Source organism: Platalea leucorodia (genome assembly GCF_965183815.1).
Source record: "Platalea leucorodia genome assembly, chromosome: 6".
Lineage (NCBI taxonomy): Eukaryota > Metazoa > Chordata > Aves > Pelecaniformes > Threskiornithidae > Platalea > Platalea leucorodia.
In genome coordinates this window covers 71,968,649-71,989,517 of record NC_138828.1, presented here as the reverse complement: position 1 = coordinate 71,989,517, position 20,869 = coordinate 71,968,649, and the positions used below count along the sequence as shown (strand labels likewise).

At 39.3% G+C, this 20,869-nt stretch overlaps 1 protein-coding gene across 2 annotated transcripts in view; it reads right to left on the bottom strand.

The window, feature by feature from the left end:
* Window positions 1–20,869, bottom strand: part of SLC2A9 (solute carrier family 2 member 9) — a gene marked incomplete at both ends in the record, with an annotated part of 106,676 nt that overhangs the window by 8,127 nt on the left and 77,680 nt on the right. For both annotated transcript variants that reach the window (XM_082316175.1, XM_082316174.1), the window contains one exon: window positions 12,550–12,677. In XM_082316175.1, coding sequence (XP_082172301.1) covers window positions 12,550–12,677 — 128 coding nt within the window. The remainder of the gene's footprint in view (window positions 1–12,549; window positions 12,678–20,869) is intronic.

The window sequence follows — 20,869 nt, the reverse complement described above, 5'->3', positions numbered from 1 at the left end:
GTTTCTCCCGTGGCAGAAGTAAAAGAGGGAAAAAATCCCTGCAGACCTCAGGAACTGTATCTAGGCCTGGCAAGATGAAAAAGAGGTTCCTCCCATTTCTAAAAGAACCTCATTTAAGTCCTTTCTTTTTCCTAGGAAACCATAGCAGCAATTCAGTTCTTTGTCATTTTGATAGGGAGCTACATCATTTTCTAGTACACCCATGCAGAGATTTGAAGACCTCCATCGATCACATCCCCAACACTTCTAATGATTTCAAAACTCTCTTTCCTTCCTGCAGATGTGTAGTCCCACAGTGCCAAGGGTTGCTGAGATGAAGCAGCCAGGCAGAGGTATCCCCCTGCTAAAGCACGCTCATCAGACTGAAGGCCAGTTGAGTGAGGATGGCACAGGGACTAGCAAAGAAGGGTACAAAACAGAGGCAAACATAAGCTGCTATCACCATAACCCAGGGAGAGGGGAATACGCATGGGGCAACGGGGTGAGCAGCAGGCAAAGGTAACACAAGAGATGTTTACAGAACCAGGCACAAAACCCCAAGAATATCCACAGCAGATAAAAATGACTAGTTTCCTTATTCCTTCTCTGGCTTACATCTGCTTCCAGTGTTACTGAGGAAGGAAAGCATGTTATTCTCCAATGTAGTTTAGTATATCCATGCTAAGATTCCCATTTCAATAAAATAAATAGCAATTTAAGTATTTCTTGAATACACACTGAATATACACCATGACTTTGACACCAAAAAAAGACTCTGCACAGTCTTGTAGAAAGAGAAATTATTACGACAGAAAACTTCTGGAGAAATCTGCTATGTTGTCTTGCAGTATAATACTAATTTACCATGTAGTTTTTAAATGCTTTCTAACAATCTAATGGAAGAAACTGAAATATGAAATAAGAATGCATCAGCATGTAATGAAAATAACATGCCATGAAATTATTTTCTAATTATTAATGCTTAGTAATTCTTTGTATTTGCATAATGCATTACAAAAAATAAACAGAACCTTTTTCTAGATAACATGTAATTTAAGGTCCTGCTACACCATCGGATTACAGAAGTCTGTCCCTGCAAACTTACTGAAGAATAACAGCTTAACACATGCCTATTCTATTGCACCAGAGGTTTTCAAGCCTTTTAGATTGTGCTTTTCTGCTGCTGTAAGTTTGTTGTCCCCCCTGCCTGCTTCAGCTCATTGCAGCTATTTCCACATATACATACACTCTAATTTCTGATTTACCACGTGTCTCTGTTCTGCACACTCCAGCACCTCCTCAGCATACCAATTTCTACCAGCTATCACTCACTCTTTAAAATAGATTTTTGAACTGCAAGCTCCAGCAAAGTCGGGCAAGACCTCAGATTTTGTTTCCAGTAACATAAAATAAAACAGAAAATCTAGGGAGGTGATGCCAAACAATATCCACAAGTAACAATTCTGAGTCTGCCTAAGTTAATAAGGGTGTGCCTGTATCCATTTGTGTATGTACACATTTACAAGATTTGGGTTTTGTTCATCTGAGTGCTTTGGAAATAGTTTCTACTTATACATGTACCTGTGAGAAAGAGAACACAGGAGGCTTATGGACAAGCAAGTGTATTTGTTTTATATGTTATTTAGCCATTCATTATTCTTCTGTTTAAGAAGTTCTTAATTAAGTCAAGGACTGGAATAAATATCCTGTGGGATGAAGAACTCCTTATGGTTTGTGAGTTTGAAACTCCACTGCTTGAAATACATTCACATGAACTCTTCAGCCAACAATTAAAAATATATCAACCCCCCCCAATCTGTTCTGTTCAGAAGTCAGTTCAATTTAAAACTGAAATAGATGCGATTTAGAATTCATCACTGAATACCCTATTGAGAAGTATGAAATCCACTGGAAACCTTCAGTGGTAACTGAGTACTGTACATGAGACACATTCTAGTGCAATTAGAAAATACTAATGCAGAAGTAAGTACGTGATATTTGATGGCTTGTACCTTAGCCCAGACAAGAATATATAGGTTCCTCTGGTCTTTTTTTTTTTTCAGAGTCACTGCTGCCAAAGGGAAAATGATCTGTTTCCTCTCATTATCCATAAAAGAAGGCATATATGAAATAGTAATAAGCTTACAGAAGGATGACTAATATGACCTTGAAGGCCTTCAGGTTAGAGATTCCTCAGATTTCTGTGGATGCTTGATTCTTGACCAAGTTGTTCTGAAATTCGCAAGGTTTTCTCCGATGTGTCAGAGAAGTTTAACACTTTCTGATCGTTTTGAACTGAAGAAAATAACTGATCTTTTCTCCCTCCTCAGTTGTTCACGGTTAGCCTTTCCTTTCTCAAATCTTTTATCCAGACAGAATATTTTTAGGTTTGCTTTCTTTCACGCCAAGTTCATTGACATTTTTGCCATTTCTCCCTCTTAATTTTTCTGCATTTTTCAAGATTATTTAGCCCAAAGCATCATTATAGTATTCCCACTATGCCGTCACCATTTCCAAGGAGAGGAGTAATTGCAGTTGTCTTCTACTTTTTTTTTTGAGTTTGGATTCTCCTGCCACCACAACCTGCAGCAGCCCTTCTTGCAGTGACATGTGATGTATCACAGGAACAACAACAAAAAAAAGCTTAAAAGAGCCTTAAAGGAGTCACATGCTGTGTGTACACTTAATGAGAGACACTTCTTGCTCTAAAGGCTTCAAAATGTCAATAAACTCATAGAAAACCAGGAACACAGATGCCAGCCAGTCCATTCCCATTACTAAGGCAGCCTCAGATCTTGACAAACATCTGTCTGCCTGTCTTTTATAGATCTCCAGTAATGGACAAGCTACAATTTCTCCACACATCATTACACAGTTACACTATTCTCATGATTAAAAGGTTTCCTAATATCTTTCTTGATGCAGTTATCTGAAAATATAACATGCATTCTCTCTGCTTCATCACCCTTCTTGCTGGTGAAATCACTGAACAGAACAGGCCTGGACCCAAGATAAATGGAGAATGGGGAAGGAACTGCAAGTGGGTCTGGCATGCCTGGAAACTTTCTAAACTAATTTGGGTATCAAAGCACCTCCCTGCTACATCTGTTAGCTGAACTAACTCCTTTGCGATGCTCAGTTACAGCAGAGGACCTTGTGCTGGACCTCATTAAATGCAAACTTCAAATTCACTGGAGCAATCAATAAAAGAATCCATTCATTCCAATGGAATCAGACAAAAAGGTTTTATTATGCTTCATAAGGGTTGCAGAAGCCTGAAAAGCAAGGCTCCGCTCATATCTGACAGGCAGCAAAAGCCACCTGCGATGGGGATACGTGCAGCTGAGGAGCTGGAACCTCCAGTTGCTATCACTATTCAGCTCCGATCAAACAGGCAGGCTGCTGGACATGGTGCAGGCAGCAATAAAATAGCCTCTCCTTTTTAAAAATATATACTACAGTCTCTTAAGTGCTTTATTCTTTCTATATAACCACAACTAAAAGGAGTATCCCACCACCACTGCCATCACCTGACTTTTTGAATGTGTGGTCTCATCTACCATTGAGTACTTTGTGCTCCGTCTTGCACATCAAGGCATGATATTAGCATCTGGCAACTCTGCCCTTATCACATTAATAAGATTCCTAAGGACGTACTACTGGACCAGTAAACACTACTACTGGTGAAGCTGGGTCCAAGTGCCCTGTTGAAAGTGCAACACACTGTTGCCAGACGAGCAGGGATGCAAATCTAAGTTTCTCACATTTCAAGACCCTCTTCTCAGAAGAGGTTTAGGTGCAAATGCAACCCCAGTCCGGTTTGGGGTGTAGATAAGTGGGGAGAGATAAAGTATCGCTGCTGGAGATTGTAAAGTGCTAATATAAAAAGGGAAGTACAGGCACTAATATTGTGCCTAATGTATCCATATTTAGTAATCAAGAAGCTCTGTGCAGGAAAACAGCTTTGCATATTTTCCAGACTAACACCCTCCCCACCAACAGTGATGAACATGCTCTTAACTGACTTTGACCTGAAAGAATACTTATTCTCATGTCTACTATACAAACATTCATGCTTTCATAGTGCGGAGTCACTTTCCAGGAAAGAAAGTTAAGATTTGATACCTGACAGGCTCTACATGTTGGAACAACAGTCAGTAAACTTAAACCACATAATCTATTATCTTGGGAAAAACAGAAGCCACAGAACCACTGCTGTAATTAGTCTAATTTTAAAAGGTCTGCAAGTGCAAGTCTAGATTAAAACCGCACATTGCTAGGAAGAAAGCACACAAAGCACAGAGAGACCTTCAAAATTCTCCTTTATGCTGCCTACAAATAGGTATGCTTTTGCTCCCTGTGTAAAAAGCTTGCTTCTTTTTTTAAACCTCTGTGAATTCTAGTCAAAGACTAATTGATGTCATGTATTAAGCTTCTTAGCAACCTGGAGGGTTTATAAAATACTTACAATGTAATTACTGAAAAGAATGCTTCAGTCTAACCACGCAGATGAGCATGTTACACCTATTAAAATACCTGGAATTATTCACTAAAACTTACACTCTTACCAAAACAACAAAAAATTAAAAACATGTATGTTCTTCTTCCCCCTAGAAGTTCCACTGGCTAAAATAAATTATGGAACTAAGTACTAATTATTCTGCCAGTGCTACCGATTCTAGTCAGTGGATTTAACCTGAAAACCTGACATATTCAGGCTTGTTATCCTGAGCTGTGATTTAGTTATATATCACCGTTAATGAGATTAGAACAGAGACAGAACAGAGGCATTTAAAGAGGAGACCCCAGTGACGAGGAAGATCTCCATGTAAAGTATGTCTTAGTGAAGCTGGGCTTCGTGCTCCCCTGGTTGGGGACAGTGCTAGTTTTACCCCCAGCATGAAAAGATCTTCACAATGGCTGACTCCTACAGGAAATAACAGTAGCATCATTGACACTCGTGCTCTCATCAAAAAGGCATTAGTATTTTTCTCAAGAAGAAACTAAAGAAACTGGTTGCCTCACACTGATTTCTGCAGACCACTGCTATCACTGATCCGTAAAGCGTAAGGTGAGAAACATCCCACGTACACCTGCAGATCTGTGCATCAGGAAGAACCGTTTGGCTGCAGCTTGGTTATACTGAAATATGGGAGAGCTTGAAGGCAAACTTCTCTACTTCACTATTACAAATATTTTGCACTCTATCTCACATGTGCACAAAGTCCACTAAATTCACATCATACAGGAACTTAAAATAATCCTATTTTGATTTTGTCTTTCTTCTAAAGATGGAATCTATATCTAATCTCCCTTTTCTCTCAAGATGAACAGATACCCTCTGTCCCACAGACTGTTCCCCATTTTCTAAATATAGCTTCAGAGAGGGAGAGCAGAACAGATGCACCTGTTAGCATCCAGAAAGCATCCATTTATTAAGACAGGATGAAACATTTGTCATAATTTACCCTATAAAATACATTGATGACCAGCAGGACGTCTCAATGTCTCTTCCAGAATTTTTACTGAGTTTTATTTCAACTCAGGACTGATAGTGAATACTATTAAATTTTTAAAACTGAGATTAAAACTATTCTGTTTTAATCTGTGTTTTAAACTGTGGCTGCATTTTAGCTACCATCAGTTTTGATTCCTGAGTACTCTGAATTTAAAAGCTAACTAACCTAGAAGTACCAAATCTTGGTGATTTTTAAGACACAACAGGACAAGGTCCTAAGAAACTCGGTCTGATCCCACAGCTGACCCTCTCTGAGGAAGAGGCTGGACCAGAGACCCCCTGGAGTCCCTTCCAGCTGGAACGATTCTATAATTACATCCACAATTGCCCAACACTTTCACTCCAAAAACTTTGTTGGTTTGTTATGTCTGCTCATTTGAGACATAAAATATTATCCCCATTCCCAAGGATGATATGAATAAATGATGGAATGATTTGTTGTGGATGACTACAGCAGCTCATTCTCAGTATGCTTTCTGCACACAAAAAAAAAATAAAGCTAAGTACTCACAGGTTTGCATACTGAGCATAAACGCTTTTCAAGTACGAGCAAATACCTGGAGTCTGGTTTATGACACTCAGTTTGCTCCAGGTATTATGGCTAGCTTAGAATTTGCTCAGAAAGAAACCACCAAGAGAATCTGTGTCTTACATCCCCAGAAGCTAAACCTTAGGAAACAGAAGTTACACCAGGAACACATGGAGAAGATGATTAATCCTCTGAGCTTGCCATGCCACATTCATACATTGAGATACTCTGTCAATATCATAAAGCAATATCAGAAGCCCATTTCCATCAACGCACACTATTTTAAAATGAGTAAGTGAATTTTCTCAGTAGGGACAACACCTTGTGCTTTTTCTGAAAAAGAAAGACAACAGACTGTCTATGAGGGAATTCCAAACCACATTCATGCTCCCGCTGCGAGCTCAGTGACACAACTTGCCTGGGCGATCTGTATGCACGATGTTCATGATGGAAATACTTATTTTGGACCTCAAGAAACTATATTATTTGGAGGTCTCAGGAGAATTGCTAGCCTTCGGAAGATGTGGTTTTGTCTCCTTTTCATTTTCTAAAATAATTTCATATATTAGAGTCATATTTTCAAAGACTGATTTGTTATGAACACATCAAAAAGAACAGTTGTGCTTTTATATGCCTTCTGAGCGAGAAGGTGCTTTGAAACATTTTTCAGAGGATATTAGTCACAAAAGGAATAATGGATGATTTGTAACACTGTACATCAAAACTGCAGTATATTGCTGAAGCAAGAATCAATATTATTTATCACAATTGTGAGACAAGCCCTGCTGCTGCCCTGAATTATCTATAGCAACTGAATCATCACAAAGAGCAAACAAGGGGGAAAGATTTGGTGTTTGAGGGAGTTTAGCTGAGTTGGGTCTTCACCCATCCAGCTATTAAACGCTTTCTGTGAGATGCTGACCCCGGAGCATTTCTGCTGAAACTTCAGCAACACAGCTGAAAATCAGATAAATTTTGTAATTTAGTTTAGGAACTTGCAGGAATCAATCCTTAAAAATTTTCACCAGATAGTGTGGTGTCTAGTGTAGCAATTTCATTTATGTGGAAGAACACACTGCACAACTGCACATCTTTTTTTTTCTTGTCTTTTTTTTTTTTTTTTTAAATTTAAGTCATTTATGTAAACTTTTTTATAAAAAAAAGGTTTATAAATCCTGTAGGAAAGTGAAAAAATTAGACATGCACAAGGAAAAGACCTAATATTTTCACCTCTACATATTGAAACAATGAAAAATCTAATGAACAACAGAAAACAGACATGAATTGAACAACCAATACCGGATATTTTAGGTTCAGATCTTTCAAAGGCATATGAACACACATTGATAGCTTTATGAATGCAAGCCACCTTTAAATCAAATGCTGGAATTAAGCATTTGCGTAAGCCTCTAAGAACAAGGACACAACAGACCTATTTAAATATGACAATATATTCAATACGCTTTTCATCAGCTCACACAAATTTTGAACCTTTCTAAATAGCTATTTTGGTTAGCTCACAAAAATTTAAGATTCAAATCCAATTGCAATGCATTAAAAGTATAAAGTATAGTATATAATGTAAAGGTAAAATGGAAAGTGTTAAAGTTGTAATTATTTCAGATAAAGCACTTTAATTCCTTCAGGCTTACACAAGCATTATTATAACTTCAAGCATTCTTCCCCAAGTGGCCAAATTACTTTTTTACTATTACATGGTTGATTCAGTGAAGGTTGTCACATCCTGTGGCTCCATTCTGAAGAGAAGCTCCCTACACCACTGCTCCCATGGTGTGAAGCAGGAGGTTGTTTACGGACTGCTATAATCTCCTGACATGCAAGTGCCATGCAAAAACATGAGATACGCAAGTCAGTAGAGAGGGCAGAGGGCTGAAGTGCTCTCTTACTTACTCCAAATACTCACTGATGGATAGTTTGCAGGAATGTAAATTTGGAGATATGGCATCCAAATAACAGAGCATTATGACCCAGTTCTAGCACCTGTAGGAGCACCAAAATGCTTTGAAAGGAGGGGTCACCATCTCTTTACGAACCGTTTCAGGCATCTCTGGCCTACTTGGTTATCAAAGTTGTCTTTGTCTCTTCACAGCTCGTTGTTCAGAAAAGCCTCATGCCTTCATTCTCAAGTGACAGCAATGGGAAAGAGATACTGTTGAGCATCACTCAAGGTGACGTTTGACGTTTCACGAGGTCAAGCTCTATGTTAAACACAAGTCTGAAATGCCTTCAGACCTAAACCCAGATCTTTCATAATTCCTCTGTATGTTCTAAGATCCCAAGCAATACAGGCTTCTGTATTTTGCACTAAAAAAAGATTTTTAAAAAGGCACATTTTTGACACCTACTATCAGAAACCTCCTAGTAATCACATAGTATCAAGTGTACTTGTGAATTCAACACAGTATCGGTTGTCTTTTTAACCTCAGTTCTGATCCTTCGCACAAACAAACTTCTCAAATAGGCAGTGATGAGGGCTGGAACAGTAGCCACATTTTAAATTTTTTGTAATTTGTCAAAAATCAATTTGTATACTAGCTTTTCAGTCTCATTCATACATTTTAATGTATGACTCAAGCCAGTGTTTTATTCTATTACATGTATCTACAGATGGTTGAGGGGAGAAAATCTAGGCATTCAAACTAGTTAATTGGTGACATTTGGAGAACTAACTACTGGTTGATTTTTTTAATAACTCTAAAGTTAACATTTTTTTTTCCAAACATTGGGGATAATTTTATAGAATCATAGAATCGTTAAGGTTGGAAAAGACCCTTAAGATCATCGAGTCCAACCGTTAACCCAGCACTGCCAAGTCCACCACTAAACCATGTCCTCAAGCACCACATCTACCCATCTTTTAAATACCTCCAGGGATGGAGACTCAACCACTTTCCTGGGCAGCCTGTTCCAGTGCCTGACTGCCCTTTCAGTGAAGAAGTTTTTCCTAATACCCAACCTAAACTTCCCCTGGCGCAGCTTGAGGCCGTTTCCTCTCGTCCTATCACTTGTTACTTGGGAGAAGAGACCGACCCCAACCTCGCTACAACCTCCTTTCAGGTAGAGAGCAATAAGGTCTCCCCTCAGCCTCCTCTTCTCCAGACTAAACCCCAGCTCCCTCAGCCGCTCCTCGTAAGATTTGTTCTCTAGACCCTTCACCAGCTTCGTTGCCCTTCTCTGGACACGCTCCAGCACCTCGATGTCCTTCTTGTAGTGAGGGGCCCAAAACTGAACACAGTACTCAAGGTGCAGCCTCACCAATACCGAGTACAGGGGCACTATCACCTCCCTGGTCCTGCTGGCCACACTATTCCTGATACACGCCAGGATTCCATTGGCCCTCTTGGCCACCTGGGCACACTGCTGGCTCATGTTCAGGCAGCTGTCGACCAGCACCCCCAGGTCCTTTTCTGCCAGGCAGCTCTGCAGCCACTCCTCCCCAAGCCTGTAGCGTTGCATGGGGTTGTTGTGACCCAAGTGCAGGACCCGGCACTCAGCCTTGTTGAATCTCATACAGTTGGCCCCGGCCCATCGATCCAGCCTGTCCAGGTCCCTCTGCAGGGCCTTCCTACCCTCCAGCAGATCAACACTTCCACTCAACTTGGTGTCATCTGCAAACTTACTGAGGGTGCACTCAATCCCCTCACCCAGATCATCAATGAAGATATTGAACAGGACCGGCCCCAACACTGAGCCCTGGGGAACACCACTCGTGACCGGCCACCAACTGGATATGACTCCATTCACCACCACTCTCTGGGCTCGGCCGTCCAGCCAGATTTTAACCCAGCACAGAGTGCACCCACCCAATCCGTGTGCATCCAGCTTCTCCAGGAGAATGCTGTGGGAGACAGTGTCAAAGGCCTTACTAAAATCCAGGTAGACAACATCCACAGCCTTCCCCTCATCCACTAAGCGGGTCACCTTGTCATAGAAGGAGACCAGGTTAGTGAAGCAGGACTTCCCTTTCATAAACCCATGCTGGCTGAGCCTGATCCCCCAGTTGTCCCGCATGTGCCGTGTAATGGCACTCAAGATGATCTGCTCCATTTTCTAGAAGCACAACAATGATCAAAAAAGTGTCTGTTGTCTCTCAAGCAATCAGATTAGTATTTAAATACACAGAAGGGATTATGCATTCATTCTGTGAAGGCATTTTAAAGAATTTTTTTTTCTGTTTTAGAATTACAAAAATGAGCTAAGGAGAGGCTATTGCCTTTCTGTAGAGAAACAGGTGACTCACAAGCTGAATTTTGAGAATAAGGTTGACTAAAATAGGAAAAAAGTGAAAGTTAGGGAGCGAGGAGATGTCATAGTTTGATCTTGTGAAAAAGCTTTAAAAATCAAAGTCTGAGTAACACTGCTTTCATCTTTAGGTGCAAACTCCAAGCTCTTTCTCTTTATTACTTTTTAAAGAAGAGAAAACCAAAAACCCTGCAAGGTGGAAATATAATTTACCTTCACTAAAATTAAACTGGTAATTTCATAATCTCACACTGGGAAATTTTTACAACAAAAAATGATAAATTCCCCAAGGCTGCAGCAAACTTCATATGGATGCATACTAAATCACTCAAAAAGCTTTAGTATGCATATGAAAAGTTAGAGAAAGTAGTGTGTCTTTTTATTCGAATTTACTGTGGGCCTTTTTAAACAGTTCCCACCAGGTGATCTGTCAGGTGGGATTAGCAGGACAAGAAGGGAGAGCGCTGAGTTGCATGACTTCAGATCCAACTGACAGCCAGAGCTCAGGTAAATCCTCAGTTTCGTGCAGGAGGCAGAAACCACAATTCTGGAGAAATGTGATTATTCCTTAAATGTCTCCAGATAATTTAACAAACTAACATAATTTAACAAATTTAACATAACAAATAAAAGTATTCTGATTATATGCCCCTAGATTTGAGACTTCGTTCCCTGCCACCGGCCTGGCCGTCATGGAGGCAGGCGGTGGGACTGCTAGTGCCTGGGCAGCCAGGGTGGAAGGCAATCCCCAATGCTGCTTAAACATTCAGTCCCCATCTTCTTGCGGAAACAGATATTAATCCCCACAGAAAGATCCACTTGCTGGATGAGCTCGTGGCTGCCTCCTGGACCATACTGATGCTGATGACTAAGGTTAGGTTTTCAAAAACACAAGGGAATTGTCTAATTCTTTCTCCGCTGCATTTGGTAGATGTTCTAATGACCTCAGTGGGAAAAGAATTATGTCTCTACCTGCTTTTGAACATCTCACCTTATATGTCTAAGCTGGCAAGTCCTTGTTCTGCACTGTGAAACTGATGAAAAACACTCATTGATTTCAGTAAGCATTAAAACAAGCTCTTAAGATTTATAGCTCTGAGGATTGTGGGGACCTACAAGTAGCCTGGAGGTCTTGCTCCCCTTTGTGCCCTTCCCCTGCCCCTAGTATTTTCCTCTGTGCATTTAAAAAAAACAATTAGGACTTCTTTATTTTGTGCTGTAGTTGTGAGCTCCACTCTTAAACTGTTATCAGTGGAGCAGGATGGCTCTGTAAAGGGTTTGGACATGGTTGCTCAAGGGACTGATCAGCTGTCCTTCAGCTCCTGAGAGAGAGAATCAGCTCCTGTGTGAGCTCCAGAGACTGCGGACGGTCCTTGGGAGAGGTTCATGGTGAGGAAAAGGACCTCAGTGTGGTTTTGAACAAGAAGCTGCTTGAAGTCTCCTTTGCCAGACAACGACACAACAACAATGATGAAGTGTTCTTAGGAACCAGAGGGGAAAAATGTTGTTCTATGTTAAACTTTGAATTTTATTTTTTAGTTTTTTGGTTTAGATTTAAATTTTATTTTTTTTAGAAAATAAACTTATCCTGTTAGAATACAAACATCAGTTGTCAAACAGCTCTTGGTGAAACTGGTCTCTGTCCTCCATGCGACTAGTTCAGCCAAGGAAATAATGCAATCCACTAAAACCAAACCTTATAGGAGCCTGGGGAAGCTGGAACAGGAGCAAATTCATCCATGCAGCAACTAGGCTGCAGCAAGAAGGAACCAGCTAAGGAAGAGAAAAGCCTGACAGAAGAGATTGAAAAAAAGAGAGACATGAAGCCAAGCTTAGACAGAGGGAGGAGAGGAGACTATCTATTCCCCAATGGGACTAATAAGGATTCTCAAAGCCTAGGGTAAACCAACAGATGGGTGGCCTAAAGGCTGAAGAAAAAGGCAGGGACAATCATCATCAGTGACCACAAACTCTTGACACAGCCATCAGACTGCCTTGCTAAAGCACTCCTGTGGGGAATTTGCCATATAGGGTTGTCCACAGTTACAATATTTTTTCTTTTGCAGGACAATTTTCTCCAAGACATTCAAACAAGGAAATATGTGGGTAGCAGAATTGAACTGTATCAAAAACATGGTGGGAATTTCATGCACCTCAATAAAAAGACATTTAGTATTACCTGAAAATTACCATTCAAATTTCATATGCTACACTACACCAGCTACATCATAGTATATCAAATATCAAGGCTGCTGAGTACCTGAATGAAAGGGAAGAGCAGTCCGACTGCGAAGTTGGAGAGCCAGTTGACTGTCCCAGCTATCATGAAGGCGGCCGGCCTCTGCGACTGCTGGAAAAACTCTCCAGTGAGGACAAACGGGATCCCACCTGAAACAGGGTCCAACAAATCAGTGGTTTTAGTAAACTTCCTCTGCCAACAGCTTTTTCACTTATAAATATGCTCTGTGCTGCACACCTCAGTGACTAGCACTGTTCTACAGCTCTCTGCTCAGGTGTACGCAGGGCCTTCCGAGCCAGTAAAATGTGACTTGTGAAAATCATACTTTAGAGAAGTGATACTTTCCTCTTTCACGCCACCACATCTCCTGTTTTACATCCTTTCAGTGGTGGCAAGCAGGTAACAGAGCAGTGAATCCACACAACAGCTTCTAGAGTACCATGTGATGAGCTGTTTATTCAAAATAAGAATGATTGTTTCTACTAAAATGCTTGAAATTCTGAAAATCCAGAAATACTCCAAAATACATTTAGACCTTAACAGTTGGAAAGATGGCTCCAAAGAGATTAAACAGTATCTTTTAATAATTGTTACCCACTTTATTTCAGCAATAAAAAAGGCAAAACATTTGCTTCTCTATGAGCATACTTTTCATCGATGCTTATTTAATATATTCCCTTACTAGATATACTGCTGGCACTTCTGGCAAGGTCTATTTCTCCTATCAGCCAAGGACTCTGACCTCCATAATAACAAGCTCAGTTGAACACCATATTTGTCACTTGTGTTTCCTTCCACTTAGGCAGTGGACTATTTTGTATGGCACTGGCATACTGCTGGCCTGACAATAACCCCCGGGGAATAGCTGTCTAGTAGCTGAAAGTCTCAATTTATGATCTTTGGCTTCCTTCATTCCAATAGGATATTTCAATAGAAATATTTCAATTTTTATAGAATAAAACATGGATTGCATTTGTTGATTGGCTACATAGTTAATGTTGCACATTAGACATGCATCTACTTGCAGAATTATTTCACCTCAGTTTGGAGGAATAAACCAAGTAACATCAGTCAGGTTTTCAGTATTCTGGTGCTACCAATTTCTACCTCTAGGTCCTCATGTCTGCTGGTATTATCTGCTTCACATAGGTGAGATTCATGTACACACATACTATGTAAGTCCTTTCTCTGTTTTAAGCATTTTAACAAGTTAGTGTGAACAATCAAAAGCATATTAATGGACACACTTCCTCTCAAAAACCTCTGTTATAATCCTGACTTCCAAAATATATAAAAATTAAGCCAAATAAGCCACCAAAGACTTATCCATCCACTGGATCTTATTGCATGTTTTTGCTTGATTTTTATCTTTTGCACTGCCCTTACTCTTGGACAGTTGTGAATACATCTGCAAGTGCTTTATGGTAACGCACTGTTATGTAGACCCTTGTGCTCAATGGCACTACACTTAAACACATGCACCAGCAGCTGTCCTATGAGTAATATGAGATGGGAACTTCCAAACACGTAACAGGACATGCAGATGACATATGGTATCAGATATTCCTCCATTCCAGATCTTTCAGATGCAGAGACCATGAATAAGTGCATAAAAGAAAGGCAACATGATGCACCAAATGGCTATATGTTAGTAGGCATCACTCTTCATCATCAGCTAATGTGACTTTTTGTGAGAACATATCTACAATGGTAGCAAAGGCTTCAGCTGAACTTTCTGTCCTAAAGACTGCCAGTATAAATTACACTAAAAAAAGTACAGAGCAAATAAATTTATTTACTCCTACTTTATACATAGGAAATGGAGATATGGAGAGTTTAGGCCATCCAAGCCCTAGTTTAGTGTCCTTCTACAAGCCATATGCAGTATCTGAATTCTGTGACTAAAATAAGTGACCTCTCCCAACAGCACTTTGAACATGTATAATAAGCAGCTGAAGAGGCATAACTTATCGAAATTCAGGCAACATGTGGTCTATCAATCCTTGGTGGCTTCCACTGCCTATTTTATCATACACTTGGGATTTGGGTTCAAATCTTAAGATATGGCAGGCAAAACAGCAATGACATCTGTTCTGTCAGCATCTGTTTTAGGTTTCAAATGCCAAGCGAGGAAGTGGTTTGCCAGGTCACTTGCCCCTTGGAGAGAGGAACTGAAGGACTGGAAACACAGAAATCATGTAAGATGATTTATTTATGATCATTTATTCTGTCATGCCTTTGCTGTAGGACAATCTACGGAGGTGTTGCTGTTCTTGTCAGTATAATAAAAAATGCTGTTTGAGACCCATTTGGGAAAATACACATTGTACAAGAGAGGAAAAAAGCCGGAGGCAAAAAAAAAGACAAAAAAAAGTACAAAAGGACAGAAACATATCAGAAAGCATAAACGTTATGGAAATAAAAATACACGGGCACTATCTTGGAAAAAGGTTCCTTGAAATTCAAATGTAATTTCTAGATACATATTAATCATCACAACTTATTATTAGTCACACTTGCCACAAAAGCTCTTCAATGTAATTTGAAAAATAATCAATTAATCTAGTGATGGTAAAAATAGCATTTTGCAAAGTCTAAAAAAAAGAAATTAGCAGCTGCTCCGAGTTCATTCAAATGTTCTGTAGAGGAATGGGAAAGGTGGCACAGACAGACCTCCAGACTTTCCTGTGGCATAGACAAGCATCTCCCTAGCATCACAAAACAGAGAAAGGCAGTTTCTCTAGAGGGATGACTTAAAACAAATTATACTGAAGAACCAAGGAGCCTGAAACGGGAAACTGAATGAAGCCAGGTCATTGCTGTATATTGCTATATGCCTGGAAGAGCTGACTTGATCTTACTAGGATGCAAAGCAGGGGATGCGAATGCCTGCCAAGAGCCACACCACTGTGAAGAACACACTCCACAACTGAGTAAAGTGAAAAAGAAATTAGGACAACCTGAAGGAAAAATGTAAAGCCTTAAGACACAAACAGTGAAGACACTTGAGATCAGCTGAACTGATAGCTCCAGAAGTCCATCCCCAGCCATTTCACGGTGTCAGAGGTGTGTTCAAGGACGCCTTTTCTCCTGCAATTTGGTTTGAGAAAGAAAGCTGGGTGCACAGGATTGAAGGAAGCTGTAGTATGCTTTGACTAGGTCAGTTTGGATCCAGGCTGCAGTGTGTCAATACTCAGTCTGAGGATGCAGGCTTGGTCCTCCCTCACTCTCTCTTTACAAAATCCCAGGATTTTCCACCTTACTTTTTGAGTAGTTGAGTCATGACAACAATATGGCATCTCATCAACCATTCCTTACAGAGTCAGTCTCGTTGCCAGGTTCTCTACGTAATCACTAGGCTAGATGGGTCCATACTGGGCTGTGTTCAAATATGCATACTTGGAAACCACAGTCAGAAGCAGTCCAACCAAACCACTGTATTTTTTGAAACAGTCTTTTTGTCATGCGTTTTGCAACTTTAATATGTGTTTTAACGTGAGTGAAATTGTTTCACAAAATGCTAACTGATGTTCTTTCTCCTGAGGGATGAACCTGGCATTAGCATTTTCCCTGGAAGGCTTTCCACACAATTTTCAGTGAAACAGCTTTATCTTAGCTCTGCTCATAAAAACAAAAATGTATATTAGGATTTCCTGTAGGAGTTTTTCAGCAAGGTAGCTTCTGAACATGAATTTAAAGAGGTAATGCATTGACCACAATAATTATAGTGATTCATTTCTCATACGTCGTTCTTTTCAGCATTGCAGTGAACATAATGGAAGAAACTCTTAACATACTGCAGTGCCATTAAAGAAAGATTGTTATACCTGTTAGAATGCTACATCTCTTGGAAATTACAAATTTCCTATTGCAGGACTTGTATATCAATGCGCCGTTTAATGAAACTAGATTAAGCCCACAGGACACAATAGAACATGCAACAATACTTCTATATCTGTGTATTCATTTCCCTCCATAATTAGTCCAGTTACACTTAGCATCAATGTCATTTGCTGGTAAACATCCAGAATCTCAACCCAATAGTCCTTTATGCATGAGCAGAAATAATATTTTTGGTACACATGCTACAGATTTTCAAATACATATTTCAATTTGCACAAGTATCAACATGTTTTCTTATGAAATATTAAGTACACATATTTATTGTTTTGTTCAGTGAGCACTTACAAGTAAACACTGCTTAGCAGACGTTACTCAATTCAGTGCAAAAATCTGAATATAGAAAACATGAAAAAGGAAAGAAAATACTGAGATCCTCATTCTGTTTTTATCCCGTACCTAACTGGGAGCTGAAGTCATGGCTATATATATGATTTATGAAATGAAACTGTTAAAGAGAATAAATGCCTAATACAAATCAAGGAGACTTATTTCATTGGTAAATCGCCTCTAAAGGCGATGGAAACTTTGTGCCCTAAGAATCAGCAAAGAGAAAGTAACTCACTCCCTGAGCCAGGAGCTCATCTTTCAGTACACGCTCAAAACTCTGTGTGTTCAGGCAGTGGCTTCACGGCCAGCCATGGGGCTTCCAGCCCCACCAGGAGGACCACCCATGGCCACACAGCCTAGTGGCCTCCTGCACTGCTCAGCACTCCAAATTTTGCCCATACAGGAGGGCGTCTGGAAATCCTGAGAGCCCTGATTAGGGCAAGAGCTCCCAGACTTTCCAACTCCATGCTTTGAGAGAAGGGAGTCTTCAAAGTGAGATGTTTTGAGAAAATAGGCAAGAACTTTGCAACAGTGTTCTCTTTTGGAAAAAAAAAAAGTCTGTGCAGCTCTAGACAAGATCAAGCAAAACAGCTTTTGACTGCAAGGCAAGGCATGTAGAGAAGACTGATATATCCTAATAGGGTTGGGAGATAAAGTACTATCTCAATGAAAGGCTTCAGTATTTGCAGTTCAAGGGGCAAAAGACAACGCTAGAGGGCAGCTGTGGGAAAGAAGCAAAGGAAGTGAGACAATGGTCCTGGAAGAAAACTGCTGGAAAAACAACCCAATATTCTTCAGTGAGACAGCAAAAGGCTGTTAGTTTCTACCCAGACTTTAGCTATAAAAAAACCCCAAACCAACGAAAAACCCCAACCAACCAATCAAACCCCCCCAAAATCCCCACTAAACCCCATGGGAAAATACACTGCAGGAGTAATGTCAGTGAGGGATGCAACGCAACTACTGTATTTCTTCCATCTCTATGGGTCTACAGATAGAATAAGAATTTTGCAAAATACATATCTCAGTCGTTAAAGAGGTGTTCTGTACCCTGTCAGATTATTTTAACTTGTACATTGTATCTGATAGAATAATACCCCACCAAATAACAACATTACATAGTCAGATATGATGGCTGTATTGCCCAGCTAATCCTGTTGAGAGAATCGGAAGCAGAGTGTGTGGCAGGGGTGTACTGAGTCACAGCTGGATGCTACAGACTCTGCTATCTGTCTCCAGCTCTTCTCCATGGGAGAACTGTTGATCTCATCTACCGCAGAATTAAGCAAAACAGGCACTTTGCTTATATAAAATAGTATAGTTCATCTTTTCTGCCTTAGATTAAAGGCCACTTGCATGAAGAATATTTAAAGCTAAGTCAATCTATAGCAAACCATAACACCAAATTAGAAAATATAAATAATACAAAGCCTGGCAAAACCAAATAATATAATGATTAGTACCTATAGTTATTAACAGTCTAGTTTTTAATACAATATTTTGTGGAAAGGGTTTTTGCATTGATTAACAGGCCTTTGATTTAGCATCTATGAAACCTGTTACTCTAACAGCATATAGAAAGCCAGTTCTGGAGGTATTCTGAACTTTATTGGTGCAAGGTAACCCACATCATTCAGGGTAAATAAATAAACTAAGTGATGGTGCAGAACAAAAATATTTATATACTCTGTTCTCAGGTAATTTACTTGGTTCTCAGGTAATTTACACTAAAATGGTTGACATACAACAAAAAGGCTATTAGCTACTGAGGAAACCACACAGTATTCTTTCTATGTCTGTTTAGGCAACTATTTCTAAAGCAGATACTCCATGTAATTTTGTAATGAAAAAGACATAAGAATACCCTTATCTGAACCATCTGATAATTTCTTCTCCAGTGAAATTCTCCCCCTCTTGAATAATAATTAGAGCATTTTCCTATAATTTTTAGTTCCATAAGGCAGTGCTCTCAAGCAGAACTTTATGAGCAGTCATTTACCGACTGAATCATTTTTCTCTGAAAATTTGTTTAATGAAGGCAAAATACTTACTACACAACTTATGAACTCCAATAATTTCAGTACTTTTAAGATATTGTTCTTTACATGAGTTATAATAATTCCTTTTAAATACAGCTGTTTCCTGGAAGCCTGAGTAGTATCTTAATTTTTAATAGCTTTTCCTTTTTTGCTTTTTTTTATTGTAATAGAAACCAACAGTCCAGACAAAAGCCATTCTGCCAACTGCTGTACAAACCCAATACATCTTTTTTTGGTGTTTGGTAACACTTTCAGTCTGGTGGGGTATTTTGCGATTTTTTTTTTTTGTTATTGTTGTTGTCGTTTGATTTGGTTTTTGTGTTGGCTTTTTTTTTTTTTGGTAAAAACTGAACATCAACATTAAATTTCTACTGTGGTACTTAGCAATATTTATTTTTGCTTCACCATTATAATTCTGCATAACTACTGAATAATAAAATACAATTAAAAATACAGTCAACTTTTACCTACATGTAAATAGTCTTTTAAACATTTCTGCAATATTTTCAGACTCACTTTATCATAGCAGAACCCTAATTATAGCCTGACTTTCTGTTCTTCTATCTGAATGTGAAGAAAAAATTTCTTTACTGAGCTATGACTGAGTCTTAATGATATAATTAATTTTATAATTATTCTCCATAACAATGATGATCAGACACTGATTAACATCACTTCTGTTAATGTGACATTATTAAAAACAATGATCTCAATGACGAGATCAATGACGAGAGAGTTTTTACTTCAATAAAAGCACAGAAGTGTCCCTTACATTTTCATCCACTATGCAGATGGCAGTATCATGGAAATACCTGAATTAAAGATTCACAAGTGTGATCAGTCCTAGGTAAGTGAAATATTCATACAGTCACATCACTATGACAGGACTGAAAACAGGAAAAACCCCAACCTCTATCTAGTCTAGGCTTATTACTTCTACAATAATCTACTGAAAAAAATATAAAGTCATTAGACATGATTTCCCTGTCAGGAATTCAGGTTGACAGCCCATTAGCACAAAATGCTGCTGGTTGTGAACCTATGCAAGCTAAAACAGTCTTGAAAACTCAGTGTGGCACGTCAGGCTTTCCTCATGAAATATTTTAACAAACAAATTAATCATAGTAGCAGTGCACAATTATGTCATTGTATAGCTGCATTCATCCTGAAGGACCCCAAGAGTAAAAACAGTGGACCAAATTTTCAGAGAAGCTGGGACAGAAGAGTCTCTCCCTGTCTTCCTTCTCCTGTTTAAGATGGCTAACAGACCACGTCCTCACTGTTTATGATTTCTAGAAGCTGTTGAAGTCTCCAGGACACTGGCCTCAAGTGCCAGTGATTAAAGAATTTGGCTGCTACTCCACAATGGCAGACAGGGTATGGAGAGCAGCAGATGTAGAACTAATGAATGTAGGACAATAAAAATATGGTTTTTTTCCTTACTGTGGCCGATAACCAAAATAGATATAGCAAACAGCAATACTAGAAGTACCAGCTTGAAGAAACACAGTAACAGTCTTGCTGCAATGAAAGATATAAACCTTTCTGACGAAATTCAGAAAGAAGTCACCAAAGCCGTTAACTGAGTGTTCCCAAAAAAGTGAAGTTTCCAGAGTAGGGCAGATAACATCTGGAGATTCAAAGGAAACAACTGCTTACTCGGTCAAACTGACACCATCAGACTACCCTTGTTCATGCAATTGTCCTTCTGACCTATTTTCCCCCTGAAAGTGTCTTACTGCTGTTTATTTAGCTTTCTATGTAGTAGGCTGGCTATCAAGAATCACTGTCCAGACCCTAAAGCAACTTTCATTGCAACATAAAACTAGTAAAGATTTGCATTTAAATGCTAGCCATGGAGCTTAGCCAAAAATAGATGAGATTAACTTAGACCTTTTCTTTGCTGTGCATTGTGCCTGGGCACAAGGAAAAGAAAATATTTTTATTGTCTTGCATTCATTAGTTCTACATCTACTGTTCTATATACGTATTAGTTTGCACTTTTGTGAGTATAAATATTTTATACTAATTCACAGGAGAAACAGTATATTTTTTTACTAGGCTTTTTATAT